The following is an 18,160-nucleotide window of genomic DNA, read 5'->3' as shown; positions in this document are numbered from 1 at the left end:
TTGTAATTATCTGGAATATGCAGCAGACGCTATCCCATGATCTTTCTAGAAGGGCTGCAGTGTAACTTCAGTCCCAGGAGTTTCTGTTGGCAGCTGTCTGAAAGTGTTGTTTGTTCTGATCCATTTAGGGTGATTATTATTATTTGTTTACATCCTATCAGTTTGTTGCTAGTTACAACTTTACTCATCACACTTTATGCAAGGTTGAAAACTAAAGTGTCGTAAGACTGAAGTGTGCCCATCTCTTTCTACCTCATTTGTCTATTTTATTTGGCTTGGTCAGCATTAAGCAAGGCAGTCCAACCTTCTTTCTCTGCAGCTACGTCACGTGATGCGACACTGAATATTGTGTGAATGATGTGCATGAAACATTTTTGTCCCTCAGTAATTTTTATCCAACACAAATGCAGACACAGTAATTAAGTTTAATATTTAATTCAATTAAACTTCCTTTTTATTAATTCAAAACATGACAAGGTCCTTTAAACATCCAAAATAAATTACTTAAGCATTCAGCATTGTGGAAAAAAGACAACAAGCGGTTGTAAAAACTATCCACGAACAACTACGAAGGCTGATTTCCCTTGAACACCAAAAATGGCAAGCATGTATTTTAGCAGCGTACACCCAATAATATTTCAATTATATTATTTTCTTGGTGTCCACATTCAGAAAGTTACTCATACAACTCTTAACATGAATCTTAGCCATAAGGTTTGTGAGGTCCCATAATGATGTATAACAACCGAAGAGAACGACCTAACAGCAGCCATACTGTAGTCTTTACATTCTCTGGGTCTGACAGACATAAGTATTAACACACATGAAAGCATGGTTAACCGGAGGTTATGGAAAAAGTCAAAAGCAATAATCAGCAATCCCTAATGAGGTTCTTCACAGGGAATTTGCTACTTGATGTCAAATATTTACTGGAACAGCTGTTATTATAAGGTGCATCCCTGATAATAGCAATAGGTAATCATTTGAAGTTGGTTTACTTATTATTACTTACTTAATTGGTAACATTGTTTTAAGTCTAAAACCATAAAAAGAGGAGACACTGACACAATCACAACATGATTTCCCCCCCAACTTAGATGATACTCACCCTTTAAAGAGAGAAAGAAGAGTTTCACAGTAATTAATACTCTTGCCATGTCTTTTTCAGATAGCCCACTGAAATAACTACAACAAGGTCCCTTGGCTTTTCCAATACAGATTCAGGGTGAGAGCACCTCAGAGGTTCACATATTTATGTGGAGATCAGACAAGTTAAAACATCAAAAAAACTGACTACCAAAATGTTTCCTTTTTTCCAGTTCATGATACAACATTATCAACCGCTTCGTCTGTTTTTCGGTATTCCACTTGTACGGCAGCAGGTCAAAGAGCAGGAGAAAGAGAACTTAGTTCATGAAAGCTTCATCCTTGAGGTTCTAACTCTCCGTGGAGTCCAGGAACTCTTCTTCAGTGATGTACTCCAGCCTCTTCAGGACCGTGTCTGCACTCGCTGCTGGGTAGTCTACTACCGGGAAGTGGGGCGTCGCTTGGCTGTAGGGAGGGGGGCCCTGGAAGGAACAGCAAAGGGTGCGAAGGAAAGGCAACAGCTGGGTGATTGAAGACAGTGAGCGCTGTGTGAGGAGGGGGAACTCCAAACGCTCCGTGGAAGACTCCTCACTCGCACCAGCCAGTGTCTGGAACAATAAAAGACGTCATAATCAGAGTGATTTCATAAAACAAAAACTTGAATGTGACTTTTCGACTTTGTATGTTCTTATATGTACCATCATACAATCCTTAATGTTAATGTTATTCCCCTAATTTCTTTCCCAAAAAGACCTTTGAATGATTTGAAATGGACTGTTTTAACCCCTGTGTGACCTTACCCCATATCGCTGCTGTATCCCTTCCAGTAATCTGACAACATGGGGAATGCATTCCTGCTCGCTTTCTATCAGCGCAGTCTCTGGGCCAGAGTAGCGGGTCACGTCCACCTCTGGGACAAATGCCCAACGATACCTATACACGGAACACAGAGAAGGTAAGACAGATGAAATGACTAATGCAACACCACAACGTATGCAAAGACACATGTTGTTGTGTTTAAAGTCCTTTTGTCCTGAGCTCTTACATCTGAAAGAGTGGCATCCTCTCTGGAGGAAAAGCCAGCGAGGTGTCCAGAAACTTGCAGGCTGACAGGTACATGTCCAATTCTGCCTGAGAGAAATTCAGTGGTCCATTCCTGTCAAGGGCTCCCCGCACCACTTTGGTCAGCCTAGGTGGTACACAAGAAAAGTGTGAATGAGAGAATCTACAGACGGTATTCGATGAAATATGAATAAATACTCAACTCACTTTGAGACGTCTTTATCCAACTTCAGAGCTTTCTCTAGACGTCCAAATATGCGAATCTGGAAAAACAGGAAGAAAATATGTTTCATTCGTGATCAATAAAATAGACACTTGCACAGTATTAGCCCAGTATAAGATGGGATCGTACCAGTTCTGTGACCATGATTGGCCAAAGAGATGTAAGGTGCTGGGATGAAATCCGCAACATGAGAACGCGAAACATGAGGAACATCTGCGCTGAAACACCAGGACTAGGGTTCATACGCAAAGCCTCAGTAAGACGCTCTGAAAGGAAAAGGATGAGGTTTTATAATTGTTAAAGAACACAGTCAATTTTAATGTCCATGTCTAAATCCACATAAATATCCAGTAACAACACCTCACCTTGAATGAGGGGCAGATACAGATGATACTGGTCGAGTTCTCCACTGAACATGGCAAACGCCTGGCGCTTCAGCAGCATGGGTTTCTGGTCTACGTTATTAAACAGTTTCATGGAGCCACTCTGCATGCCTACAGCACAAATAAATACAGGGAATTAATCAAACATGTATCTGTAATTTCAATTTGACACAATTTCTCTCCTCTGAACTGAACCGGTCCCTCCATCATTACATATCTAATCTTTCTGTAGGCAACAGGACAAGATTCTGGTATTGGAAGCTTTTTGGTTTGTAGTTAGAATAGCATTGATTCATTGAACGTTTCGAGCAGGCTTTGGTTGAGAGCAAAAGGGGTTGAACGCATTTGCTGAAGTGCAATCTCGGAACCCATTTTGACCTTTCTTTGTCAGAGATTAGCTCTCATCTTTAGATTACAAATTGTATCTTTACAGCAACACTTCCAAGAGGCTGTACTCACTCATGAGGTCTTTAAACATGGTCTTCTCATGGGTCAGCAGGTGTTCAATAATGGATTTCCAACTGTAGAGAACAAAGGACAATCAAGAAAAGGACATTAGAGGTCTCAAATCCATATAAAATACTTCTTTATTATGATGCAGCAGAGATGAGACTGAAGTATCAGAAGAAGAAGCATCATAAAAAAACGAAAGAATAACACACATCTTGATAAAACTGCAGTAACAAAAACAAAACAAACTAAAAATATATCTATATATATAATATTTTGTATTTTGTTGCCTGGCTGACTGTATGTCACATACTCACCAGGAAGCACAGGAGGCATCCATGGTGAAGAAGAGGGGGTCCATGAAGAGCTCAAAGACCTCTTTTCTCCAGGCCCTCTTGGTATAGGCATACCCACTCAGACTGCTCAGCAGCTGAGCGCCCGCTTCAAAGCTGGGCATGTTGTAGGCACTAGAGGAGAGAAGGTGGGTTAGAGGAAGTCTACTGAGACCAAACAGACCAAAGCTGTTCATATTCAAGCTAGCCCCTCACACCAGCTACCTGTGGTTCTTCAGGTAAGGGAAGACATAGTACATCAGCCGGGAGATGAGAGGAACAGCTTTTTCCTTCTCGTCACTGCGGTATATCATGTCCAAAAGTGGTGCCAAGACCTGTACAGTAAGAAAAAAATAAATAAATATGCTGAACAATTCCCATATTCATTCCCTCACTGTAGATAAAACCTCATAAAATACCCTACCTCAGCCAGGAGTACAAGAGCTTGCACGCTGTAAACTGAGGGAGCTGAAGAGGAAACCATAGTGCTGGCTTGAGCCATGGACTCTGATGAGGACATGAGGAGGAAAAAGAACAGTGAGTTCACTTGTGAACGTTACCAAGCCTGTACCATAAGCATATATAAGTAGGAGACAATTGGGATAGATATGATTCATCATCAGAATGGAAGTGATCGGTCATTCCAGCAAGTGTTTGTCAAGATGTAAAGTTACCACAGTGGTCACCATCCACGTCTGTGTCCTCAGGTTCATCTGCTTCAGGGCAAACCTGTGGCTGAACTTTGACCTCGAGGCTGCGACTGAGCCAGCTGGTCTGCTCCAGAGATGAACCTGCGATCCCACCCACTGCCTCGAGGATCCGCTGAGTCACCTCCTGTATGATGATGTCACCATCAATCAATCATCACCGCAGCATCTCACATGAACCCACTCACTCATCTCCAGTCATAGCTGGAGCAATGCAACATGCGTCATACCTGCAGGTCTCTAGTGTCCTTCTTATTGTCCAGGTTGGGGAGCCTATTGACAAAGTCGTTGAGTATTCTGCGAGACAAAAAAAACATGAATAAGTATCAGATTTCACCAAAGGAAACTAGTTAACATGGAAACATGTTTGGGAAAATACAACCACCAGGCCAATCATTGTAAATGAAATAGACTGCAGTGCATTTCTGAGCTGTTTTGGTGTGTGTGCCCTGATACTGTCGTTGTATTCTGTAATACAGAAGTATTACTACTAGGATTCTTGGTCAATTTTGTTGCTGCAGTTTACATTTTTTGATGCAAGTTCAAATAATACACCAACACGTGTAGCATAGAAGGACTACAACTGCCGTTTGTTGTATAACCCTGTGTTGTGTAATGATGATAAATTAATCTTGATTAAGAACCGAATGGTGTTCAATACTGACCCCAGCAACAGGAAGTGCCCAGGCGGGGCCAGGTTGAGCTGGACAGACTCCCGTAACAAACTGAGAAGAGGGGCCACGTTTTCCTGCAGAGTCTGAGCTGAAATGCTACATGCAGAAACAGAAATGATTATCATATCATTATTATTATTTAAAGAATGGTCATATTAAACCTGAGGTGGAGACTTGCTTTGTATTTCCTATTTACCTCTGTATATAGGCGTAGCTGAACTGCAACATGGGGATATCCACCAGGGTTGACTTCTGATGGAGAAAGAAATAGAATAGAAACATTGCAAAAATTAGGGAGTTTTGACTTCAGAAGCTTCAAGAATACATTTTTAGAGCAGCTTAGCTTGTATGTATGACTGTGTACCTGCTCTCCTTTGATTTGATGTGGTTTTTTCACCACCTCTTTAACCAATTGTAGGACGGCATCCGTGTGCAAGGTGTGCAATGCTTTCACCAGACCCACAATGGTTTGACGAGACTCACTGACCACCGGTAACACCTACAGAGGACAGGAGTGTTGAGACACCAAGCCTTTCAGTCAGCGAGATGCGACCGTGTGCTTTCGAGGTTTCTAGAAAATCTGCAGTTCTTACTTTGTTTTTATGTTTCCTTTTACTCTTCCTGCTGCTCCACACTGCTCCCAGTGAAGCCATGAGCTGGAACCCATACTGCCCAGTTAGAGGGACCAGAAACTCCAGTATCCGCTGCTGTAAGATCTAACAAATGCACACATCGTGAATGGATGTAATTTTCCATAATAATACATGGGCATGGCTAAAAAGGAGAAAGTAAATTAGTGCAGGTGTTGGCATAAAACAAATGTCACACAATACACACCTTGGTGCTTTTAAAGTAGACAGAGGTAGAGGTGTGTCTGCTGCTCTGGGCAGTGTCCGATGCCCGTCTCTGAGACTCTTCCCTCATGACCACCCCCCATAACAATGCCATGCTACTGAGCATGTGCGGTAGTGCCTCGATCACAGCGTTGTGTGCATTGCGGACATCCACTGAATCGCAGACAACCAGAGACTAACGGAGAGAGAGAAAACAGGGAAATGGGTATTCACATTCTCACACATATAAGAGGAACATGTCTGTATGTGCTTCCTTCCTCACCCGTTTGTTGTCCAGCAGACAGTAGTGTGTAATGGTGGTCAGGCCTTCTAGTAGAGTCAGAGGGTAGTCAGGAGCGATGTTTTCCCTCCTACCACTCAGGCTGATCAGAAAACAGAAACGTATATTAAAAAAACATTTAAAGCACAAAACGCTCCTCATTGTAAATTTCATCACTAAACATTAACGATTGTCATTAAGTGTACACAACTATATCAGTGAGTCTGTGTTTCCAGTGGTGCTCAGTCTACCTCTGATTTGTCTTTCCTCCATCATGCTCGTGAAGCTTGACCAGCTCATCCAAATTCCTGCAGATCTGATTGATGAGTGGAGCCACGATGATGCCTAATGAGCGCCCCAAGTATGGCAGAGTGGAGCACAACAGTGACACCCAGTGGGGGTGCATGGCATAGCCGTACTGTGGCTGCAGAGCCCTGGCTGCCGCAGAAACAAACATTCCTTGGTCTGTGATGGGGTGGCTCTGGACGTACTGGGCTGCCTTGATGGACTGTTGAAAAAGCACCGCAGTTTGCCATTCACGAGCAAGCGGGGTGGTGGCGGTCGGGGATTCACGAGGCTCCCCGGGCTGGCCAGACGCTCCACCTGACCCAGCTGCTGAGACAGCCCCACCAGGCCAGACGTGGTACTCCAGGACTATGAGAGCCTTGAGGAGTCTCAATAATTCCATCTGTAGCGTGTACTGTTCCTGTCCCCCTCCTGCTCCCAGATGCACCAGACTCTCCTCTGACAGGCCTCCCTGCTCATCCAGCAGCTCCACCACCTTGGGTGGCCCCTTGTCCGTTCCCCTCTGGCTCACATACATGGATGCAGAAAGTGAAAGCAGGGCATATTTCTGCACTTTACATCCTGAGAGGAGTCTGCGGATGGGCTCCAGACTGGCCCCGTTGCCCCCTTGTCCCTTCGCCATGCGGCCAAGCTGGTTCACCATCCGGGTGAGCACCTCCACGCTCTTCACCTGCACCTCCCTGTTACCCTGCAGGTCAAGAGGACCCAGGCTCAGATAGGAAGGGTAATGAGAGCGCAGAAACCGCAGACACAGTGACACCAGCAGCTCAATGAGCAGGGAGGGGGCGACGGAGGGGGTGGCGGAAGGAGAAAGAAGGCTGCCATAGAAGGCCTGGCCATCCTGAGACTGTTGGTGGCGCTGCAGGAGGTTGGAGACCAGGTTCAAATGTGCAGCAGAGCTTGTGTCCAGGGATGTATAGGAGAGGGCATTCACAAGAGGGCACTCGGCATTGCTTTTCAGCAGGCTGTCAAGCAGTGACAAACCTTGGAGCAGATGGCGCCAGCCGCCCACGACGGGATACAGAAGCACATGGCGGAACAGAGAGTCGATGGCCTCTCTCTTCTCACGCTCCTGTTTTAACAGGCGGGACCTGGCCATGGCCTCCAGCTCCAAATCCTCGTCGTCCTCACTCGACAGTGAATCGGATGCCTGCGTGTGCTCCGACTCTGCTCTCCGCAGGCCGTTGACGACACCTCCGTCCTCAACGCAGCGGTAAGGGACGGAGCCTGAGCTGGAGTTCTCAGTGGACACCTGGGCTCCACTTGTGTCAGCCGACTCGGTGTGTTCACTCTCGGCCTCCTCCTCTTCCTCTGCATCCTCCTCCTCTTCTGTCGCTTCACTCTCACTCCTTGATACCACTAAAGTGTCCAGCGGTTTGGGCAACTCTGGGCCACTATCTAACTCTGCCCACAGGGACTCCCGGTCCACGATGGTCATGAGATTTAAGGTGGTGACCTCTGTCGCCATGGAATCTGCAGATGTCCCGGAGTTTCTGGTGGAGCTCCGGCTTCTGTGGCTGAGAACTTTCAGGTTGCCTTTAAGAAAGACAAACATAAAACACATATTACAGCCAAAACCAAAGAAGGTCATTGAATTATTTGTATTAACTGACACAGCATATGCAAGACATGCCGACACATGCACTTACCAGCAGTGAGATTTTGCTTGATGCTCTGAATGGAACATCGCTGAGTGGAGGGATGAAGCAGCAACAGCAGAATAGGCTCCAGGATCCGAATCACGTCGTTAAGGGAGAGAGCCCTCACCAGCCAGCACTGAGCTGCTGCACTTATAGAGCCATCTGTACAGCTCAGACTGTCCACCACAACACACAGAGACCTGAGAGAGAAACACATTGCAACAGTTAGTAAATTAAGGGTCCTAAGCCAAAGAGAAAATTGCTCCTTCACATATTCAGATGAGGCATTTGGGCAGCACAAGTGCTACTGTTCCATGACTAACTTTGCACACTGTAGGACATTTGCATGAAGTGGAACTTTCCTGCGCTAGTTCCCACTTTGCAAAGACCACAATGCTTCCTTGTGTAGCAGGTTAATCCACTATCAGAGGAGCAATGATGCACATGTTGATGCTGTGAGCTATGTATGATGAGTAAATAGAAAGAATAAGAGTATTCAAGAATGACGTTGACATAGAGAGACACTGCTCCCTGTTGCTCACCACTTTTCGACCGTGTACTAACCTGTCAAAGGAGTGATTGAGGGACATGCTCCTGTTGGTCTGAATCTCCCGGGTCAGGTGCCATAGAACCGTGAAGCGGTGCAGTGCTTCCAGCCTTACAGCCTGGGGCAGATGAACACAAGGCAAACCTTTGGCATTGTGCTCAAATTGTCACATTTGAAAGTTTAAATGTGTTGAGCATGTGTGCAGGCGTATCACACACCTTGTCTTTGTGCAGGAGCGCCTGGCAGATGATGTCTTCACAGATGGACGCCGAAGGAGCCAAACAGTGAAGCCTGTAAAAGAGTTCCACACAGGAAATGTGCTGCTCTCTCCACTCGGTGTCAAGCTGGTTCCACAGTACCTGGGACACCCTCTGAGTCACAGAAAACAAAAAGAAAAAGCATCTTGAATACTGCATTGAAACAACAGCTTTGGGTTACACCGACATTTTTTTTTTACCTTTTATTACCTCACCTGATAGAAATCTGTTCCTTCCGCTATGGCACGAAGCAGAGCAGGGTAGATGGGCGGCACTGTGACCATCTGCAGCCGCCCACTCAGAGGGTTAGAATCAGATTGGTAGCGTCTGTGCTTGTCCTGGATGACCAGCGCCAAGGACTGGGAGTGGTTGATGAGTTCCAACAGGGTGGCCACTGCAGTGTGCTGAATATTGTAGTCCCTTGACAGGCAGCAAAGCGTCATCAAGGACCTCAACCACACTGGCAGGCTGTCGACGTCACTAACTATGGAGAACAAAACTGTTTGAATCACTTTTGTTAGTTAAGACATGTAGCTCACAGTAGTACCACCTCAGCTGGATAAGTAACATCTACGTGCTGACCTGTGCATTCAAACATATCTGAGTGGAGAAGCAGAGATTCGTCTTCACTTAAGTAGAAAGGGAAGGTGGTGCACTCCAGCAGCAGGTGGCAGGTGGCGGTGAAGGCCTGTCGACAGGCCTCAGAGATCTCTGCCCTGCCCCGGGGCATGTAGCCAGACGCCCAGTCCAGACACCCTAAATGCCCACGCTCCCTTTTCTTTTCTGTGGGGGCTGCTAAGAGCTGGGATTCAGATGCAGGACGGGGCTTAGGCTTGAGCGGAGTGAACAGTTCAGTCAGTCGGTCTTTAATTTCACGCCCGCCCATGCCTGGCAACAATTTCTTCTGATCCACAGAAGTAGCAGGAAGGTCCGACTGGAGTCCTTCCTCCGGTGCCCTAACATCTTCCACTTGCACCAGCAAGTATCTGAAACGTGGTAGAAGTGAAAATATTCAGAAATCACACTCAATTAAATAGTTCTATGTAGAGTTGACGATTGCTCAGAAGTTTACCTTGTGGTTATACAGGCCAGGATGTCCTGCAGACACTGGGTCATGGTGTCTATACTGCCTCCCCTCCTCCACACTCTGTCACCTTCTTTACAAACCCCATTTCCTTCCTCGCCCATCCCCATTCCCGGTGGGAGATGCTGCTCCGATGGTGATGCGCTGATGCCCAACCCGCTGTCTTCGGACCTGAGTGTTGGGTAATTACCATATGCAGGCTCCGCCTCATGGCCTCCATATCTGTTCAGCTCTTCATCTCCGTGGTCACCTTTAACCTCACCAACACTGCCATCATTCTCTGCCTCCGTCTCTACGTCCTAGATACAGTATCATTGATGAGGCACAGCCCAACGTCAAAAACATTTAAAAATAAACCGCATCGGCACAGATTCTCACCTGATTCTCATTGTTTTCCTCTGGTGATTGTAACTCCACGTCCTGTGTTTGAGCCCCTGTGTCAACTTCCAAGTAAGTCACAGGCATCTGAATCTTACTCAGGACCTTGAAGCAGGCACGCAGACCCTGCGTAACGTCTTCCAGGCTAACAAAGTCCAAGTGGCTGTGCAGGCTCCCCAGCATGGTACCCAACATCTCAGGGAGGAACTGGGACTGGATGTCAGCATGGAGCTCCTGTGGGGAAAACACATTTCTTTAGATGTGTGTGAAAGTCAGACTGGGTTAACTAGTGCTGAATAATGTTTATTTAGACAAATTATAATGGAGAACCAGAGGGATGCAACAAAAATTAAACTAAATAAACGTTTACAATTTCCTGTATTTTGTCAAAAATAATACAAATTTGCTTCTTTTTTGTCTACATTTGGAGTATTTGGATTTTGCCAACATTCTGTTATTCCAACAAAACACTTTTTAAAATAGAATTATAAGCATTATTCACTGTATCAATTTTGGTTCAATAGGGGGGAACTAATGGTGAACAGGTGTGTAAGTTGTTTACCAGAGGAAGAACATCGAGCAGGAAAATGATGAGATTGGACACCTCGGTGACAGACGGAGCGGGGTGATAACGCTCCTGTCGAGGTGGCGTCGGCGGGTCGTCTTTGTCACTATTTAGTAAAGACGGAAAAATAAACATTGGCTTACTTTAACGTCATTGGAGCTGAATATTATGTTAATGCTGACTTTTCCCTGTAATCATGCACATATTTAAACATGCAAAAATCCTCTCTATGAATAAGGATTCCACGTCACAGTCATTCCCACTATACCTGAGAGAAGTGCAGAAGCGTCGGGTCATGTACTCCCACAGGTATTCACTGTTCAAGGAGCTCACGAGCATATTCACTGTCTTTATGATCTCTGCTGCATTTTTATTCTCTTTAATCTTACTGTTTCAGAAAACATAAGAAAAGCGATTCATTTTCTTTTTATTTGTCAGTTGATAATTTGCCACATTCTTGCATCTGTCCTACCACCTATCACTCTCTCACCTGGCTAGCTGGTTGCCTGAGAGGCCTGAGCTGGCAAGGACTTCTTCCCCCAGCATCTCATGACAGTATCTGTGGAAGGCTCGGACCACCTCCAACAACACACTGTTCAAGACCACTGGACCTGAGCAGAAACATTGTCATTACCGCAGTGAAAAAGGCTTCGAGTAAAGCTGAGACATCAACGAAGTCAGCAATTTGACTCGTTTGTGCACTGTGCCGTTCGGTGCTGCCTACCTATCTCCGGTTTATCCAGCAGACTCATGATAATGCGAAAGGGCCTGAGGTACCCAATCACATTGTCCGGGTTGCTGTCCACATCTTTCTGTTTGAGGATGTTAATTAGAGCCTGGAGTCACAGAAACAAACAGATCAGAATAAGAGAAACATTGGTACACACACTTAACCAAGATCTTACACATGTTTTATGCTTCCTGTCATTTACTCTCCAAGCTGAAATGTACTCTAAATATATTTTTTAAATATAAACATTTTCAGGAATAATTGATTCAGATTCAGTTAGTTTAGACATTTTGGGAAATAAGCTTATTCACTTTTTTTTTGCAGAGAATTGGATACGAGTTACGGGTACAGTTACTTCCTGGGGGTACTTCCTGAGTTCTGCTGTTTGTCTGGAAGCTCACTGTAACAAGTCAGTACTTCTGCCCAAGAAATAGTCCCATACATAACCAGATTCACCCCCGTAAAACCACAACCTTGTCATTTGGCAATACAGAGCCAGTAAAGCGGTTTCCCCGTTTCTAGTCATTATGCTAATCTAAGTTAAGCTAACCTGCTACTGGCTATAGCTTTATAATAAGTACCAAACAAACATAAGAGTGGCATCAACCTTTCTCAGCAAGAAAATTAAGTGTATTTCCCAAAATGTGAAATGTTTCCTTTAACATTGACAAAATCAGTTCATACATATATCTAGGTTTTGGCGTGTAACACAGGAGTGAGCTACCTGCACAAGGAAATCTCTAGAGTAGGCGTTGAAGTAAAAGGATGCATGTTCCTCTGTGGTAGTGGAGAGGGTGGGGTGCGGTGCCACCATTATTCCTTTTTTGTCAGCCCCTGAAAACACAGAGGCAAACAAATCCGAGTTAACTGGGAAACCTGAGCGGGTAATTCATTATTTATTGAAGTGTATTTCAATGATGAGCACCTAGGAACCAGGCGTAGAGGCGTCTGTTGAGGGACATGTCTCTGCGGAGTAGCGTCAGTGAGGCTGCAGATACCAGCGTTATCATGTCTTTACCACTCATGGCAATACTGGCCTCTGCCGGGTCCTAAAGCGACAACACACAGAGGAACAGTTGGTCAGGGGACAACAGGAACATAAGAGAAAACTCACAAAAATAACATACAATACTTTCAAGCAACAGCTGTTATGAACCTACCAGGCATGTAGCGATGGGGAAAAAGTAGAGCAGGATTTCCAGCATGTTTCTCTGCACCAGGACATTTGAATCTTGCAGGGAAAGACACACCGACTTCATCTGAACACAGAAAGAAGCAGAGAAGCTCAAAATTCAGACAGATGACAAAAGATGGAGCAGCCTGTAGAACTAAACTGGAATACGTGCACAATACAAAAAAAAAAAAATAACATAATTATTAAAGCTGCTTCGTACCACATGCGTGCAGAAACACAAACACTCACCACCAGTCCGTAGTCGTAGCCTAGCATGTGCGTTTGCTGGCGCAAGGAAACACAGCCGTCAAAATGTGTGACTATAAAGACCGAGGCGGGCAGTCGGACCATGGGGGTGACCAGCATACTGCCCCACAGTGCACCATAGAACACCTGCTGACCCACCAGCAGGGACAACTTGAGCAGCAAGACATCCGTCCTGGACAGAGAGGTGACAAAATAGAGACAACTCATTGGCACGTCTTCTAGCCTTTGAGGTTTCTAATCTATATTTCTGAGTCGCAGGCTGACCTTGTGGTTGGTGATGTCATACCAATCATTTGTTGTTTCAACAAACAAGTACATAAGGGGTCAAGTGACTCACCCAAAAATAACCCGGAAAGCACCTAACGCAAGTATTGCTACATAAAAAAAAAGGCTGTCAACAAATCCCATGAGCAAACTTGAGAAAACGTCCCTATCCGGTCTGTGGCTCTCAGCCTGAAGCCCATTAGCTTCTTCTGTAATGAGTCACTTATGTTTACTTGTAGGAGTAAATAGAGCATTTTTGGAAACTATTTTCAGCTGCAGATTAATAAGCCTTCAGTTATCAAGTATTCACAGTAGTAGGATGGTGTTATTTGGATTAACTCAAAATAAACTACAGTGCCCATGTCATCATAATGAAGTAACATTTGATTCCTTATTTAATCTGGACAACAACGGAGCTCTATGGCAGGCAAGGGGAAAAGGCTTTGGATACAGAAACAGCTTTGTTGACATTAGGTTTGTTGACAATAAGAAAAATATAGAATATTGTCAGACTTAAAAAGTTTTATATAATTTCTTCACACGAAAACAGTATGTGCTACGTACCTGTCATAAACCTCCAATCCCTCCTCCAGGCCAGGAAGTAGCCCCGTTATGAAGGCCTGAAGACTGGGTAGCAAAGCCCTTTGCAGCGGGAGATAGTAACGTTCGTACAGTGTCAGCAGTATAGGCTTCACTGCCATGGCTGCATGACCCAACAGTGGGAACAATCCTGAGCTGAAAACCACAACAAACACAGGTTATGACACAAAAAGCTGCACACGTAAACAGGTCAGTTCTCTCATTAAAGCAGGAACAGATTGACGCCAATTTCTTCACCTGTAAATGAAGAGATCCTTGGCCAGCCATTTTGTTCCGATGATTTTGAAGATGATCTCGTAGGTCTCCAGAGCCTTCAGGTGTACTCCGCTCGGCAGAGCTGGGTGTAGGCACTGGGCGAGACGCTTCCCTATGATCAGCCTCTTGGGCAGGAGGGAGTAGCGAAGGTTACTCTGCAGGGCCTGAAAAAGAGACGGAAAAAAAGGGGGAAAAAATGGGTTGGTGACTTTAAAAAAGTTTGAATTTGGCCGAACCATCCAATAGAATAAATAATAATTGTGTGCATATTATTGTCATATAGTTAGAGTTTCATGCATAACAAAGAACCATTCTCTTACTTTCTCACACATTCTCTATGTACTTTTTGGACCAACACTTTTGCATCAACACACTCAGACACTCCAAAGTAAACATGCTCTGGAAGGGGAAAGAAAAGTGACACATTTGTTGCTCAAAATAAATAGCTAAAAGCCCCAAGCCCTAAGGGTGTATAACAGAGAGACAAAATGAGAGACTCGATAAGAAACAAGAACTTTCTCAAAACTATATAGAACTGAAACACAAAAAGCAGTTATGAAGTTGACTCCCACAAAATATTGACACCAAAAAAGGGGAAACTGTGTCCAGTACCTGGGGTGGGGGGAACTGGGAAGTCTGTTTGTTTGTATGGTCAGGAACTAGATTTGACTATTTCATGTGTGAATTGTATGTTTTTAGTTTGTTATATTTGAAAAATAAAAGAGAGAAAAGAAAAGGGGCAACTGCAAGTGAAGATAAGATACGAGGAGTGACAGAATTCCAATGGCATCAAGTCCATTCTATACATCATAACATACCTTATTGAGTTTGCCCAAGGAGGAGATGAGATCCGCCCACTCACTCGAAGACTCAAAGTTCCGCAGCGCCTTCTCGATGACCCCCGCGTAGCTACGGTAGCGGTAGTCATTCTGCAGTTCCATCTCCTCGGGATCCATGATGCATCAGTCTGATCCCAGCATGCTCAGCACAAGACTTCTGGAAAAGGCAAGGAGGAGGTTATGTTTATGAAACTCACAAGAACGTCCAGCTCTGCGATAGCATCTGTCTGTCTGCTACCTCATGGATTTTTCCCTACTTCTGAGGCTTGTTATTGGCAAACACGATTAGCCAATAAGCAACTGTTATGATATGCACAAGCTCCGAGGCTGTGGAGACAAATGTCCTCATTCATGACCGGTCAGCGTTTGCCTGATTGACCTGTCTCTCAGGGAGGAGTCGAGTTAACACAAACTGTGTGGTCCTGCACGCACTTTGAGAGAAAAACAAGTAATAAACAACGGGCAGAGGAAAGCGGTTTGCTTCTCTCGTCTACACAGTGACATTTGAAGCTCGGGGGGGCAAATCTGGGGCAACATTGACGTACAATCACCTTATAGTGCTGTCATTGCATGGCATTCCCATATTCACTCTCCTTTTAGCTCCATATTTGTCTCCACTATCTCCTGTCTGGCTCTTCGGCAGCTAAATGTTCCATTATGTTGGCTAGCATATGTTAACCTGCTGTGGCTGGAATCAAGTGTGATTACTGTGAGAATGGTAGAAGAGAAATCTGAAAATAATCTTGTTGTGGCTACGCAGTGGGGGGGGGGGAACCACAACCAACAAGCCTCCAACTGCTAAATATACCGCGCGATCTAGAAAGATTAGTGTACTTGCTTTCGAGCACATGGCGAAGACGGTGGTGTGTGTTAGTGTGTGTGTGCATGCAGCGTATTTGAATAAATCTAAAGAGAAAGATGGACGGGGGAGTAGATGGCGGGATTAGAGGAGCACAGACATCTGGACTCCCTGTGCCTGAGCTGAGAGGAGCTTTACCACCGTGGACAAACACAACAACACGTGCGGGGCAACTCGGTATTTCTGGTAAAAACAAGCGACCTATTGACGGAAAACTAAAATGAATAATAATAATCGATTAATTCATCTTTTTAGTAATTTATGAACTACAAATAACCAACGTTTGTTGCTTTGAGTTTTTAAAAATGCCCCCAGTAATGCAATTTCCTGTTATGACATATACATGAATTATGTGATTATTTTGACCGTATTGTAATTGCAATATGATTTGGGACATCAGATTAATTGCTACATCATTGCTTTATTTTTATTGAAAAACAGATTTAAATTATTATGATCAATTTGTAATTTGTTTTGTATAAGATAAGCTCGACCTGGTCAATAATATCCTCTCTCCTCTTGTGAGGATGCACTTTTCCTGTGGCCATAGCTTTTATGTGATTTAGCAAACTGTTATGTGCATCTTTTCAATTTAATTTGGTAATAACGTGTATTATATAATGTGTACATACAGGTATTTAAGTCACCATTCATAACATGTATCTGGAAATTATTGGTTAGACAAAAGGAGACCAACGACGTCAACAAAACGTCTGATCCTTAAAAGCCACATGCAGTACTCGTGACTGCAGCATTATCCTGGCAAAAGCCCTGTCACCAGTGGATTAAGCTTTCCAACGTTTTCTCCAACATTGACGGCCGTGGAATTGCAATCAGGAGAGGTTAGACAGAATATGTGGAAAACAAAGTCAACCTACACAGCAAACTACACCAGGTATTAGGTGTTTCTCCCTATAGATGGACAACAATGCCTCATGCAAAGATACAACCTATTTAAGTGTAACCTTGAAGCAAATGAAGATCCCTTAAAATCCTGCCTAATCATGTGTGACAGTTAGATAATAAAATAGTGTAGGCAAGTTCTCACTTCCTCACTGTCTATATCAGCATTACATCAAGTGCATTTCTGCAGAATGTTGTCAGGCTGAGGAGTGTGTGTGTGTGTGTGTGTGTGTGTGTGTGTGTGTGTGTGCTCTACTATAGGCTGAGTCACCTGACTGATACCAGCACCACCAGCACCGGCTTCAATGTGACGGTGCGATGCCAGCAAAGTGTACCCCAAAAAAATAACAGTTGGCCGCTGCAGCTTTCGGCCTGTGAATACACGGTAGCATCAGTGGAGCTGAGTATGTTATATAACAGCACGACTTTTGGACTGCATGACAATATAACTGCTTTCAAGCACTACATAATTACAGCAAGTCAAAATATGGTTGTGTGGAGCTAGCTTAATGCACATTTTCGTCAATACTCCAATTTAAATTAGGGGGCTAGTTATTAAAAACATTTTTAATATATATATATTTATTTTTTGAGTGTCAAAAGAAATATTCTGTTGTAACAATACAACCATTTAGAGCACCGCCGTAAACAAAATTAGCTAATGTTAGCCATCAGGTGCATCAATGACTCACCAACTGCGAAACAAGCCCGAGGATTCACGCGCAGCTTCAAAAGCAGTCCCGACTCAAGTCCGGTCCCTGGGGTGCATCCTCCACGCCAACGTAGCTCGAAGAAAAAGGAGGTGGTGGACCCGTTATTTGTCCCCCACCGAGGAGGATGAGGGTGTCATCCACAGAGAGTACCACGGGGCGACAGTCACAACAGGGCGGTATCCTCTCAAAACTCAGCTGATTCAGAGCTCGGACGCGGACGGGAGGGCTCACTTCCTGTCAGAGAAGGGGCGTGGCGGGAGTCATTTTTAGCCAATAAAGCAAAATGTTTGCCTTTAAACCGTTGTGACAGAGTCAATACGTGGAAAAATTTAAGCTAAATTCTCGCCCAGAGCAAAAACAACGAATGAACCAGTTTCTTTTCGCGCAGCGTTAAAACGGAGACGTGATCTCACCGCCCCCAGGCGTTGGTACAGTCCAGGATGTGCAGTGTTTACAAACCTCTCACCTCACTGCCAGATATTTGACTGGCAGTGAGCCGCACAAGGCTTCCAGTTCGGTTGTGAAATATGTAATTAAGGGGCTCACTGATGCAATATAAAATATACACTGCATTTTATTAACTTAGGCTTAGATAAATAGGACGAAATGATGACGTCACACGGTAAAAACGATATCAGCCACAGACTTCTGTGGGTGGTATAACAAGATAAGCCATAATCATGAGTCACCAATAAGAATAATTTGGGATATTATGAGGCTAGATCTCGTTATTTATCATGTCCTGTTGG

General features: G+C 44.5%; 1 protein-coding gene across 2 annotated transcripts; it reads right to left on the bottom strand.

The window, feature by feature from the left end:
* Positions 1-445: 445 nt before the first annotated feature.
* dop1b (DOP1 leucine zipper like protein B) lies at positions 446-17,605 on the bottom strand. 2 transcript variants are annotated; one of them, XM_084023282.1, is made up of 38 exons: positions 17,391-17,605; positions 14,916-15,093; positions 14,080-14,261; positions 13,807-13,977; positions 12,961-13,150; positions 12,698-12,796; positions 12,463-12,586; positions 12,262-12,371; positions 11,532-11,643; positions 11,298-11,418; positions 11,076-11,195; positions 10,805-10,913; positions 10,243-10,476; positions 9,853-10,163; positions 9,363-9,766; positions 8,996-9,279; positions 8,742-8,894; positions 8,541-8,641; positions 7,986-8,176; positions 6,282-7,872; positions 6,034-6,133; positions 5,755-5,946; positions 5,511-5,633; positions 5,282-5,416; positions 5,114-5,169; positions 4,909-5,013; positions 4,474-4,540; positions 4,211-4,370; positions 3,961-4,043; positions 3,762-3,871; positions 3,522-3,671; positions 3,214-3,275; positions 2,737-2,865; positions 2,501-2,637; positions 2,356-2,411; positions 2,132-2,275; positions 1,887-2,019; positions 446-1,694 (listed from the first exon to the last, which is right to left on the bottom strand). In XM_084023282.1, the coding sequence occupies exons 2-38, from the start codon at positions 15,051-15,053 to the stop codon at positions 1,437-1,439; spliced, it is 6,945 nt and encodes a 2,314-aa protein (XP_083879408.1). In that variant the 5' UTR covers positions 15,054-15,093; positions 17,391-17,605; the 3' UTR covers positions 446-1,436. The 2 variants fall into 2 exon arrangements, with proteins under 2 accessions (XP_083879408.1, XP_083879409.1); XM_084023283.1 differs by having other exon boundaries at positions 8,996-9,264; positions 17,391-17,604.
* Between the last annotated feature and the right edge of the window lie 555 nt (positions 17,606-18,160).

Source organism: Eutrigla gurnardus (assembly GCF_963514095.1).
Source record: "Eutrigla gurnardus genome assembly, chromosome: 12".
NCBI classification, from domain to species: domain Eukaryota; kingdom Metazoa; phylum Chordata; class Actinopteri; order Perciformes; family Triglidae; genus Eutrigla; species Eutrigla gurnardus.
The sequence above is the reverse complement of the archived record's forward strand: the minus strand, read 5'-3'. Positions and strand labels throughout refer to the sequence as shown.

Bases quoted from the DNA above. Each gene is read 5' to 3' on its own strand.
- dop1b (XM_084023282.1), bottom strand. From the start codon at position 15,053: ATGGATCCCGAGGAGATGGAACTGCAGAATGACTACCGCTACCGTAGC. The intron at 9,280-9,362 runs GTCAGCACGTAG...TGATTCAAACAG, and splicing joins AGATATGTTTGAATGCACAG to TTTTGTTCTCCATAGTTAGT. The intron at 8,642-8,741 runs GTGTGTGATACG...CATCTGCCCCAG, and splicing joins CGCTCCTGCACAAAGACAAG to GCTGTAAGGCTGGAAGCACT.